This window comes from Aspergillus ambiguus, assembly GCF_047715705.1.
Source record: "Aspergillus ambiguus strain CBS 117.58 unplaced genomic scaffold BDV59scaffold_29, whole genome shotgun sequence".
In the NCBI taxonomy this organism is placed as follows: Eukaryota; Fungi; Ascomycota; class Eurotiomycetes; order Eurotiales; family Aspergillaceae; genus Aspergillus; species Aspergillus ambiguus.
In genome coordinates, this window is record NW_027395542.1 from 302 (window position 1) to 13179 (window position 12878).

Below are 12878 nucleotides of genomic sequence, written 5' to 3' on the forward strand. Positions count from 1 at the left end.
AGCTATGTCAACTGCAGAAAATACAGTATCGCGATCCCGCGGCCGCTGAAGATCCCAGTTCGCAGCAAAGTTCATATACAGGTTCACCACTACCTAACTCCAGTGCCTTTTATGTACGCCCAGAACGCCAGATCTGGTGATCTAGCTAGCAGACTGGCCATTTCGATCAAGGGCCGAATTTCCGAGGGCGATGAAGTGTAGTCATGATTACAGACCGCAATAGGTAGGAGACTTCGGATGAAGATGAACACGCTTGTGCGGAGTAGATGCGTTCGAAGGGATATCATATCATGAAACCCGGCTATTGCGTCGTCGTTGGCTAGTTACACACGTACGGCACAGTGTCGTCAACCACAACGATTGGTAAATGACCCTTAGGATTACAAAATATTGATTGTATGGTGACATGGCAGATTATACTAATTACAACCCAAGTTGCTGAAGGGGTAGGGAAAAGGAAAGGAAAAAAATTATGGTCCCGACGAGGGTCGAACTCGCGACCTTGGCGTTATTAGCACCACGCTCTAACCGACTGAGCTACAGGACCTGTGATGTTTCTGACCTTTATTTTTGACTACATCAGTATAAGCTACACATACCGCTGTGCTTGTCAAGAATTTTGCTCTTGAAAGCGTAGGAATCTAGAGGATACTGGTGGGAATTTTAGTCTATCTATTCTGTCTCTACTATCCTGCGCGGCTCGCCGGATTGGTAACCACTTAGATGTAGTTACGGTGGTATTCCATGCACGTACCCTATAATATATCATCCCAACTCCGAGCACTTGGGTCGATATAACCCGCACTATCCCAACACCAGGGGCGACATACCTATAGTGGCCCGTTGTTCTTTAGGTGGACACCATAAAGACCTTGACGGAAAACTGCCCAGGTAAACCATACTCCTCTCTCCATATTGGAGTAATAGCCTTGGAGAAGCCGAGTACTACACGCTCCAGCACCTATCGTCGTTTCGCACATGCCAACCCTAAGTTATATGGGGTAACGATTGATAGGGTTGCAGTTATCGTAGTACTCCGTAACTTCTCCACCCCTAGACAGTACGCTGTTCAATGGTCGAGTTTCTCCCATAGCTAATTTTCAAGCCTACAGCTGGAGGGATCGGCAGGCAAAACATATCCACAGAACCCTATTCGATACAATCTTGTGTAAATACTAGCCTGTGGTAAATGAATACTGGAATAGGCAAACTTACCAGAAGTGCGCTGGCTGGAATGTTGAGTAATAGTTCCGGAGTGTAGAACATCAACGAACCATAGGCCTTAGACTTTCTTCCTAACATAAACAGTCAAAGTATGTAAATAAGAATTATGCACTTACTGTGTGATATGATCAATGATTGTCTCACAGCCCGTCGACGTACTGCGATATTATATAGGAAAGTAATAACAAACCGGTATTGAGCGATAGAGCCAAACCCTATTGAGCGCCCATGAAAGCACTTATTTAGAGCGCTATCCTGAGCTTGAGCGGGCGCCTGACACGCAGAAAGCATTGGATCTTCTAATAGTGGCAACAAAGGGTGCCTGGTATGTTATAGAGGAGCGGGTTCTGCAGAATTTTTCGAATGCTATGCCTCATCGTGTACAGGCTATTTTACCTGCGCATGGTTGGTATATGAAATACTAGGAGCAGGTGGTCTTGTAGTTAGCGGGTCCTAGTATCAAATAGGAAGGCAGTAAATTTACATTTTCTTTGCGCGTTAAAAACATTTGAACTCCTCTGTACGTAAATCGTGGTACGACAACGAGGGGGCATAAATTTGGAGACCCTATAGAAATGATAGGGTCAATGAAAGGCAAAAAAATCTCCCCGACTGGGAGTCGAACCCAGGTCTCCCGCGCTTGCTCCTATCGGTGACAAGCGGAAATCATGACCGTTAGACCATCGAGGATCTGATAAGGTAGTTTTGCATATTATTGATCTATGATTAGGAGATAATGACTCCGCAACTTTAGCCATGCACAAGCAAAATTCTACGACACCGTCCATTCCATGGCATCACCTACGTCCTCGGTTGTTCGCCAGTTCTTCTTGTTGATTGGACACCAAGTAAGCAATAGTTTTGTTGGTCGCTCTTCATCTTTTGGCCATTCCAAAAGGCCCGTCATCTCTACGGAGAAGTGAAAGCATGCTTGATAGAACGTCTATAAATCAGGCTATCAGAGCCCTGTTGGATACCTTTAAGTATGAAGTACTTTCTTTCGCTCCCTACAGTCCTCCCTTCCTTATTTACTGATCGCTAGAATTTCTCGCCTGATATACCTTTATAGTCAACACATTATGTGAATAGAATAAGCTTTCTCCTTACCCCTCTGTCAATTCCCTCGCGAAGTGTTATTACTCTTCAAAGTATCGTACGAATTCTGTATACGATTGTCGAATCCAAATGCAGCCCAAAAATCTGCTTCACGCCTTTTCCGCAGCGTATAGCACGAATATTATGCTCAATTAATTGACGACACGGGCTGTTGAATGTGTAGAGATCGTGCGCTTACTTGGTTCTACTGAGTTGTGATATTGGTACAAAGGTATAAGTGGATCTGCCATCCAGCGAGTGGCCGGGGCCATACACTGGGAGGTTCTCTACCCCACGGTTCGCAGGGAGTGAACTGTCTGTCTCTCCTTCGGCAGAAGGGTTACGACCAGTCCTCATGTGTCCCGAGGGCTGGTGGATCTCTAAGCTAGAAAATTCTGCATTTGTACACGTAAAAATTTGCTGTAACGTCCCGAGGATTCCAGAGGGGTCTTCGGTGGGTATCCAAGGCAGTTCGTTTCAGCGAACTGCCTAGACGCTGAGATTGTGGCCTGTTCTCTCGCTATAATGGCCAGGGTCCCGAAATCACAGAGTATTAGTCAGTCAATTTGACGCATTTCCAACTTCTAGAGTAAAATGGGCATACTATTAGGCCCAGGCAAGACGTTTAGCAGCGTTTTCTTCGGTAATTTCTGGTCAAACCCGCAGTTTCTATTTCTTTCTATAAAATTACCAAAAAAAAAAAAAAAGGCGTTGCATAATAGATTCAGAAAGCGATAAATCTACTACGTCTTGTAGTGTACGCATTATTTCATATGAGTTTTCAGTAGTAAGCTTATCAAGATATTCTTTTTCTTCCGGTGATAGGACTAAAGATCCCCCACTGCGTGGTTTAGAAACATGGTCCTTCGACCATATTGGTTAAATATACTATAGCAAACAGTTAAAGCCGGGAATGTAAGGGTATCTCTGATGAATTCTGCGATAGCCATATCTAATAGAATGGAGCTCGTATATGCGAGCTCGCATGGTAGGAGGTTAAATCCTTATTATTCGCCATAGCAATTGTATAAAGAAATAGGTCATATGAAGATGATTGCGCGCGCGTTGATTTGCCTTGCAGAATTATGGGCGGTGAAACTAGTGTATTTTTGCGTGTTAAACTTTTGAACCAAAACTAACTGCCAATGAAATCAATTGCCTAAATAGCATAATAATACAATAAGTATCGCAACCAAATCCTCGATGGTCTAACGGTCATGATTTCCGCTTGTCACCAATAGGAGCAAGCGCGGGAGACCTGGGTTCGACTCCCAGTCGGGGAGTTCTTTTTTATCTGTAGTTTTTACTGAATTGCCGTGAGGCTAACATATAAAAATGCACGATTAACTGTTTATATCTAATCTACTTATAGTAAAGTAGTCTATAAATTATCGTAGGATTGTTTCACTTCTACTACTCCAAGGCAGGGAAACTGGTAGCAATGGAATGAAATTGAAATGCCACAAATCTCTTGAAGATTCCTTAGCTGTTATATAAGTCAGGATTGTGATGGCACTTTCCACAGTGGAGTTTGCCTTAGGCGTTTGCCGTTGGAGATCGCCTTTGGAACTTCCCACTGATCAAGATGACTCATTTAAAGCTCTATAAAAGGGCTTCAGTTGTGGAAAGGCCTTTCTCTTCCTTTCCTTTCTCTCTCCATAGTCAGATTTTTTCGTCAAGGTGCCAGAATCGATCATTTCCATCATCCTTCTGAATAGACCGTAACAAGGATAACAGAGATAACAGAGCTCGGTCTGATGTAATTCCTGTAAATTTTGTGAGATTCTCATGAGGTTCGGACTATATCTTGAGCTAGGATGTATAACGTATTAAGAAGGAGAGTCTTAAAGAAGGATGCCAGTAATAATAGGAAAGGATAAATTTTTCGAGACTGGGAGGAATTTGTTTTATAAGAGCACTTAGAAGTCGGCCTCTCGCGGAAACATCGCTAGATCTCTTATAAGAAAGATTATCACTATCTTAGGTAGGCGATTAGGAACCGTCGTCGAAAAGGTCACTGAAATCGGATATAGTAGAGACTATCATCCATTAAACCGGACGCTCGACCATTCCCAAGCCAAACCTTCCAAGGGCCATCTAATATAAACTTAGATATAGTACCATTAATTCTCAATATATGGCAAATATTATTACGATATTAGGGATAAATTTAGCCTAAGCTTCCAAAATAAGAAAAGAGCTATTTGTGACGGTGGGGCTGGAGGACGGGAGGATATCGTGTCACGTGGTTGATATGGACCCTTGCCCTGTTTGTTTTGTTTGCATTAATCTGTTTACCTAGAAGTGTGGGAGTCGCCCACACACACCTCCTCTCCTCTCTTTCCTCTCTGTGTTTAGAATTTTATCAAGATAGCACTAAATTCATCGATTTTAGGTGGCTTGAACGGCCGTCACAGTATTTAAAATTTTACCCTACACGTGGGCGTTAAAGCCAGCCTATCTCACTCTAACCTACGGCGTGCCTTAGGTTATAGCGTGTATTTTCGTATTAGGAGATGGTTTCGAGAAGCATGCGGCTATATTTATGTAGTCTATTATCGGAGGTTGCCTTCGGTCGTTCCGTCGTGCAGAAATTGTAACAAATTTGAATATTTAAGCTAGTGAATTGCATTCGCCTCCATGGATGCTCCCTAATATAGACCGGAACTCCTGATATCAGCCTAGGTTTCTTAAGAGAATTACTGCAAAGAAGGTAGGGTCTCTAATTAGGATTCCCTGCCCTTTTCGCCAACGCTCGTCCGGCATAACTAAGGATAGCGTCATCAAAAAGAAGACGACCAATGACAAGTTTATTGACCATACACGCAGATGGACCGCATTTTTACCGACTTAGAGCCCACATACCACCTAAAAATGAATGAAGTGTGTGAATCAAAAGGGAAAGGTATGGAGTGAATAAGGCGCTTAAGTTGATATCAGGCCATACGTCTGACGTAAAGTGTTACAACGCAAGAGTGAATGCATCTTCGCACAATGCACCTGGATGAGCTATATTCACCATAATTCTAGTGTCTCATCTATATATAGCGGTATTTCACTTTCTGTATGGACAGAGACAGACTGAGTCGATCACTTCCTTACTTTTTGTCACCCTATCTTTATGTTAGTCATTAAGCTCTTCAAAAAGCAAAGAGCCCTACATACGGCGGTGGAACAGATCTCTTCCTCTCTTAACCCATAAAGCTTATATAACTGTCTCGTTTCGCTGTCCTTCGATAGATCATGAAGGTAGAATATACTCCTCCATCTACAGAACAGACCGCAACCACGCGGACTCACTGATACCTGGCTAGGTCTCCAGTAGGCATTGCACACGATACTAGAAAATCCAGAAGGAGGGCAACCTCAGCCCTTTATTTTCCGCCGTATAATCGGCATCTCTACGAGATCGACCTTCAGACCAGCAGGACGAATGGCGTGTTTGCGGAACCTTGCGACACATGAAGTGAAATCCAGAATACAACGAAATCATTTTACCACACTTTACGAGTCAGCACATCGATCTGACGTTTGAGCAGTTCGAGTCAAAAATTCTCGAAATGGGAAAAGTAGAATCGGCCAGCGGCTCCTTCTCAGACTTTTGAAACAGCCAATGCAATTATCGAATGAAGAACTAGGGTGCATCCTGCAAATTCGAGAGTTCATGCAAAACAATGAGACTGAAATGCCGAACAATGATAGTTCGCATAAATTCTATGTCAGATCCTGGATATTCGAATCTTGGCAGCTTCTTTGCATTACACATTCTCTTTGAAAGAAGGGTTTCAATTTTCCTGAGCTAGATGAGTGGGAATTCCAATGCTCTTTATCACAAGTGGGGGAGATTGAGGGTTCGTTATGTGGGAATGATAAAAGGACGTCGTGATTTTGTGCAAATATCACAACTTTATATCCATGAAAAACTGTCTAGCAGTTTGTTCGGAGCTTTCGCGACACTGTCAAAGGAGTCTTCCCAAGATCCACGAGCAACTCGTAAGTTGCCACAGATGTCAGTTTGTCATCAGTGACTCAGATGCCATTGGCAACCAACTGATTTCTGATAACATTGAGAGTTTTGCTAATCATGCTCTTCAATAAGAAGTCTCTTCTAAATCTCCAGGGTGGTGGGCAGTATATCAACTATCTCCCAGAAATCGAAGATGAGATGTTGTATACTAGCATAAGCCGAGAGCCATTAGGAAATTCTCTCACAACTGTGCACTATTTCCGGAACACAAGTGGCTTATGCTCGCAGATTACTTCAGGAGCTTCGAGAAAGATGCCCGTACCCACCTTTTCCATGAGAATTATTTCACAGCAATGTAAGAGGAAGTCCGGCATTATCAGTTCCTTAGACACACTATCTTGCTCTTTCTTGGTGAAAAACTATCGCAAAAGCACTTACAAGCGGGCCATACCTTTATTCTGTGATGGCTCCTTTCATTATGGGACTTCCCGTCAGCGTTTGTCGACAGGGTTTGCCTCTGGAACTTACCACTATCCAAGATGAGTCATTCAGGGCTCTATAAGAGGGCTTTAGACCATGGGGAACCTCTCTCTTTCTTCTTCCCTCCCTCCCCATAGTTAAATGTCCTTGTCAAGGTGCCAGAATCAATCGTTTTCTTTCTGAAAAGACCGTGACAATTATATCCTTTGGCAAAAAATCATGCGAAACGGTTGCCTCTGGGGTGACCAAATTGCCTTTAAGGAAGTCAACACTGAAGGTTACTACTAAAGAGTGGGTAAAAATACCTATACGTCCCTACGGAGATGACCAAACAAATACCGCGATACATATCCCCCTATGCTATCCAGGAAAATATCAATATGGAAAATGTGACGCTTCCCACATCCGGCTGTTTTACCTTCAACTCCAATTGGTACACATACTTGCCCCCTCCGCAATGGAGATTTTAGCACGACCAGTCTGGAAAATTGACACAGCGCAACATCTGCCTGAAAACCTTGGTACTTGCGAAGAAAAAGTGCAGAAATACCACATACCCCTCCCGTCAAACTACGACACTTTGCACATTTGTTTTATGAGCTCGTTGGCTACAGAAATTTTGACTCTTCAGCCTGGAAGTGGGAAACGCTTTGGAATACTTCGAGAGACAATCTTACGTCGGCTTAATCTCATATTCAATGAGAAAGAATGGCAAGATAAATCATCCACGAGGGTGGGACAATCTTTGCTCAAACGAAAGGCCGAAGCTATCAGAGAAGAGTTTACATGCCATATCCACCGCCAGGCTAACTTTGATCGTATTTTGTCTTTGGGTCGTGCCCATGGGGCTCCTCATTCTCCGGAGCGTGAAGAACATACCAAAACGGTGTGGGATAAGAACATTCCGGAGTTGCATAGGTTTATCCCACATTCACAGGAGAACTGTCTTTGATGGGTTGAAGCTTTTGTGAGCCTTCAGCAAGGAGAGTCATACTCTCTGGAACTTCTCAGTCGCGTCCCACAGCATGCATACATAGAGTCCCTGGAGAGAACCTGCAACTCCACGAGTCGCCATAAGAAAAGGTTCGATGCAATTAAATCTGACACAGAGGTGCGCAGTGGTTTGTTGGTGACGAGAAAGGTGATTCGAGCATATCGGCTTGAGCTATCGCCTCGTGTCAAAACCGGAGACCTGCAGGGCTTTTCCGTTGAAGTAAAACCTGGCGGGATTATCAAAACCAAGTGGCTTCTGAAACAGGGGCAGAAAAAAAACGCTAACTATAGATGGTGTGGCGTATGCCGTTCCACAGAATAGCCTCGAATGCCGCGCTCTTTCTTTCACTGAGCATGACATTGATATTGTTGACGCAAGTGGAAGACCAATCCAGACACATGAGCCCTGGGGAAAGACACCATCCCCCGCAGCACTCCCAAGATGGACATTCAAGTCGAAAAGATGGGCAGTTACTCCAGGAACTTTGGGAAGCTGTTCGTTTTGTTCTCGAATATGAGCCACCAGCTGATCGAATAGAGGGATTTCCGAAGAAAAAATATGGAGTTGGAATTTGTTCTCCAAATAGCAACATCGAAATCCCGAAGCAGAAACGGCCGCCAAAATTTAAAGACGCAAACTACCTGCTTTATCACTTTTTTAATTAACGGTTTCCAAAGGGTGGCACATTTCGCACTGCGTCCCGTGGAATGGATGACACATCGACAGAGGACCTCCAAGCATTTGTTTACTTCTGCAAAAGGGAGGAATACGATCCACAACAAGGTGGCTGCAAATGCCCGACAGGCCCCGTCCTTTCGTAGCTATTATGGCTCCGAACATTCGGGCCAACCGCTCTTGCAACAAGAGGGTAGTCTATCCATGATATCCAATCTTGGGCGACACTTTACGGAAACAATATTCGAAATAGGTCCACGTAAATCTTCAGCTGCTATTGGTGAAGGAGCGGATACTACTGGGTGATATTAAGGGCCATCCTATCACTTTCATATGCAACACATACACAGGGCTCATGGATCCGATGTGCTTATCGTCTTTGGATTTCGACTTTCCGGATGAATCTTTCTGTTTCGTGTGCGAACCTGTTTCAGCATCCGTGAATATTTCATCTACGCTTCCTCTTCTGGGTGTTTTAAGATAGAAATCAATGAATGGAAGAATGCTATTAAGAACCGAGCACAGGTATTAGCTGGCGGTCTTTAAGGCTAAACGTTGGTGTGATGACTTGAAAAGCGCATACGCAAGTATATGGGAAACAAAGGCAGGCAAGTTGTGAAAACTTCTGTAACATAAATTTCGGGCCTTGAATGTGCGCAGTACGCAGCAGGTGCTTCAGGATCACTATACTTTTTGTAGAATATCTGATTCCATCTTATATTATAGATCAAGATTACCTCATCATCAAATCCTCGATGGTCTAACGGTCATGATTTCCGCTTGTCACCAACAGGAGCAAGCGCGGGAGACCTGGGTTCGACTCCCAGTCGGGGAGATGACTACCTATTGGAAATTCTTTTTATCAAGCTGATCAAAATTTACTCCTTAAGAGCTAGTTCGCAGTCCGGAGAACAGAGCGTCAGACCGCAGTGACATAACGGCCCGAAATAATTCCGGGCGTGGCCTGTATCTGGATGTACCGCTTGTACGGCATTTGTATAGGGGAAATCCGATGAGATTGTAAGGGAGTGTGAAGAACCGATGTTTTACAGCGAAAGGGATCGAACTACATGGTCATATATTGGGCTTTTAGCATAGCAGTAATCTAGGTAGCTATATTTAGGCTCTTTATACATATTCTGGAAGAAGCTAAGGTCCATCACAGGTCCTTTTTGGGACCTGGACAATGACACTTAAAACTTTCCGCCAGAGTACCTGAAGATAAAATCGCAGGATGGGCTCCCAGTACCTATATATTAGGGACAGGTTAGATTATCAATTCAGATACGAATCATCAATATACGTATGTCTGGGGATATCCAGATTTACAACCATGACGAGCATTTTATGTGACTAATGCCGTAATGGTTGGTTTCACTATGCCGGGTCTATTGTGTACAGTGTCTATAAAATCTGAGAAATTCCCAGCAGTACTCGACTGGCAATTTGAAGCTAAAATCCGGCAACGCATAACCTTATCGGACAATTAAAACTTCCACCATAGACCAGAGAGGGTCTTCCCTACCTAATCCGCTGAACCGGTGACCTGCACGTTCTCATTGGTTGTCTAGTAACGGCCTAATTGACCGTTTGACGAACTAACAATACATCTATGCGTCCTATTTGCTGCTATAATTTATTGATAATAGAGTCACTTGGCTGTACGTCGGAGACGCTATAATTTAGTCACCGTAATTCCACAGTCGTTGTTCTCGACAAAGACATCGCAGCTATTATCGGTATTTCTACTATCTGTGCAGTATGTTGCAGTATCGCCGTCGAAAATATTCTAGGCCCTTCAGTTCGCTAAGGTCAATTTGCTATGACCCAACAACTGCACGTTCAGCCTGCCTTTTATAAGGTACTCTCGCTGAGGAGGACTCTGTCCTTAGGTTATCCAATGATAAACATCTCATCCAGCCATCAAAAATAGGGTCTGCAAGGAGGAAGAAAACTGCGACTTGAGGTAGATCTGCATCCCTGATCGTCACGGCTTATTGGAAGCCGGTAGTGGTGCCTTCTGTTAGCTTGTCTTTATTGATCGTGGTAGCAGTCGGTCCAAACCTGACATAGGCCGATGGCAAAGCGTTTTATTGCCGCGGTGATGTGGCGAGAAAGTATTGGAAGAATTATGATTTGACTACATGCATCACGATAGCGCGGAGCTCATCTCCTAGGTCAGTATCCGTCTCTCCCCCATAGATCGAAGTCATGCTAACCATAGCCTCCCGGAATCCCTTCTTGCACCTCACCCAGGAAGGAAAATGGGATTACTATAACTATAACCTATGCGGGACTTATAGTCAGGAAACTTTCTAGCGTCGTTTCTATTTGTAGTGTCCTAGCCTGTAACCCATTGAGATCTACGCATTTGTCCAGCTGGTATTGCTAGTATTGGGCATGCAACAACCCAAAAAAAGAAGTTCCTAGGACGGAGTAGGGAGATCACAGACAAGAAAAGAAAATCCTCCCCGACTGGGAGTCGAACCCAGGTCTCCCGCGCTTGCTCCTGTTGGTGACAAGCGGAAATCATGACCGTTAGACCATCGAGGATTGTATATATTATTGTGGGGCATGTTTTAATACAAGAATCGTGTGAAGTTTTTTGTTGGTCCAATCATTTATAATCTGTCCATCGGAAGCTTCTGCTCTTATCCGACTTAATGCTTGCAGTGTCTCTCGCGCAGCATCTTGACGTTCAGAACGATCTTATCAATAGCTGTGCCGTGTGAAAGCAGTTGGCAGTTTACGAGTGGTATCCTCAGGACTATTTAGGCACCTAAGAACGTGCGCCAACTCATCGATATTATACTAAGTTAAATAAAACGTATACACCATAAACCATGCGTTATGTTCTATATGATCTGTCTATCTTAGCAGCTCCTTGTCCCTCCGTATAGTAGCACATCACCTATATATAGACTAGAAAGAACTAGAGGAGGTATAATCCCTACTGGCCGGCTTAATGATAGTTAGATATGCAGTCTCACTGCTAAATATAGAAAATTGTCCGAGATATAGTTAGAGGGCCACTGTGCTCTAGTTATCTAAGCCGAAATGGGTTTCGCAGGATTTAATTATTCAAACGCTTTCCGGGTGCTTACTTACGTTTCGGGCATTCTACAATATTAAGAACCTGCCACTGCCTGCGAGGGAGCATGGTTCTTTAATCCCTAGTTTAATGTAGTAATTCAGGGGTTAACCATGTGTGCAGTTCTGCTAACTTCTTCTCGTGTTACCACGGTGAGTCCACTACACACTAGGAATATTAAGGGAGATTATAGCAAACCGGAAGTAGCCTGAAATAGTTCCGTATTGCACTACCAAGGGCTGAGGTACCTTTTTTTGTAGATAGGGGAACGGGTGAAGTGCAAGACAATATATTTCCTTGATCTACAGGGAAGATCGAACTGCCGTATTTAGCCGTCTCGAGATATTGCGGCTTGCTAGCCAGTCTACAAAAAAAAATTAAACGGCTTTTTTAATAGACCGGTTCGGAAGTATTATAAGCGTCATTCAGCGCTGCTTCGACTCAAATCTAAGTTGCATTTTGCTGACCGTAATAATGGCAAAAAACTTCTCCCCGACTGGGAGTCGAACCCAGGTCTCCCGCGCTTGCTCCTATCGGTGACAAGCGGAAATCATGACCGTTAGACCATCGAGGACTGTATATGGTTCTGAAGTCATATTTTTTAATATAAGAGACTACGTGTTAATCATAGCACCAACTGTGCTAATTTGCGTTATCCAGTACAACACGCCAATCAACGCCGACCAATCACCGGAATGGACCAAGAGCACTAATCGCATATAGCTGAGGCTCTTTGGGTCAACGCAGTCGCTAATGGGTAAGCAAGCAACGTGAGTAATGCTAGTATACAGATAAATGGCATGTATAAAACCATCTACTAGGTTACTATCTACAATCTCCCTTAGCTACCTACGGCGTATTATACCCTACTCATATTTGATGACACTCACTCATGTACTTAGGTTAGCTTACTCGCGTCTAATGGCATCGTCAACTCTATTTAATCAATTAAAAAATTGAATAAGTCTCATTTTAAGAACTTATCGGAGTTGATTATCGGTGCGGATTCGGGCGAATTTTTAGCAAATAGCTGCAAGGGGAGTGTTTCCGCAGCTCGTTTACTCTGAGTTCGCGAAGTCTTGCCGCTGATGGGTTGATCTCTAACATGTCCAAAATTGCCTCGATTTCCGATCCCCTACGCGCCGTACCCGCGACAGTCTTCACCATGTCCCTGGCCTCTTGTATAAAAGACGCTATTTGTCACTTGCAGTAAGCGAAATTTCCTGTAGACATGATATACTCAACAGTATATTGCTTTACCGCGACTTCCTCGCTATGTTATTCCAGTACGTTTAATAAACGGAGGTCACCTGACCGCGTTGAATGCTGTGGATAATCGGATAGGAGAATTT

The 12878-nt window shown here is 43.8% G+C and overlaps 1 protein-coding gene and 6 non-coding genes across 7 annotated transcripts; 2 read left to right on the plus strand and 5 right to left on the minus strand.

Annotated features, from left to right (window-relative positions):
• Positions 1-473: 473 nt before the first annotated feature.
• On the minus strand, positions 474-547 carry BDV59DRAFT_t133. The gene has a single exon. It is a non-coding gene; the product is annotated as a tRNA-Ile (tRNA).
• A 1281-nt stretch (positions 548-1828) lies between these two features.
• BDV59DRAFT_t132 lies at positions 1829-1914 on the minus strand. Its single transcript has one exon. It is a non-coding gene; the product is annotated as a tRNA-Asp (tRNA).
• A 1602-nt stretch (positions 1915-3516) lies between these two features.
• BDV59DRAFT_t124 lies at positions 3517-3602 on the plus strand. Its single transcript has one exon. It is a non-coding gene; the product is annotated as a tRNA-Asp (tRNA).
• Positions 3603-9184: 5582 nt separating this feature from the next.
• BDV59DRAFT_t125 lies at positions 9185-9270 on the plus strand. Its single transcript has one exon. It is a non-coding gene; the product is annotated as a tRNA-Asp (tRNA).
• A 1469-nt stretch (positions 9271-10739) lies between these two features.
• Positions 10740-10984, minus strand: BDV59DRAFT_183560 (uncharacterized protein). The gene has a single exon (XM_073690550.1). The coding sequence runs from the start codon at positions 10966-10968 to the stop codon at positions 10777-10779; it is 192 nt and encodes a 63-aa protein (XP_073545510.1). The 5' UTR covers positions 10969-10984; the 3' UTR covers positions 10740-10776.
• Positions 10903-10988, minus strand: BDV59DRAFT_t131. Its single transcript has one exon. It is a non-coding gene; the product is annotated as a tRNA-Asp (tRNA).
• A 1026-nt stretch (positions 10989-12014) lies between these two features.
• Positions 12015-12100, minus strand: BDV59DRAFT_t130. Its single transcript has one exon. It is a non-coding gene; the product is annotated as a tRNA-Asp (tRNA).
• Positions 12101-12878: the final 778 nt, after the last annotated feature.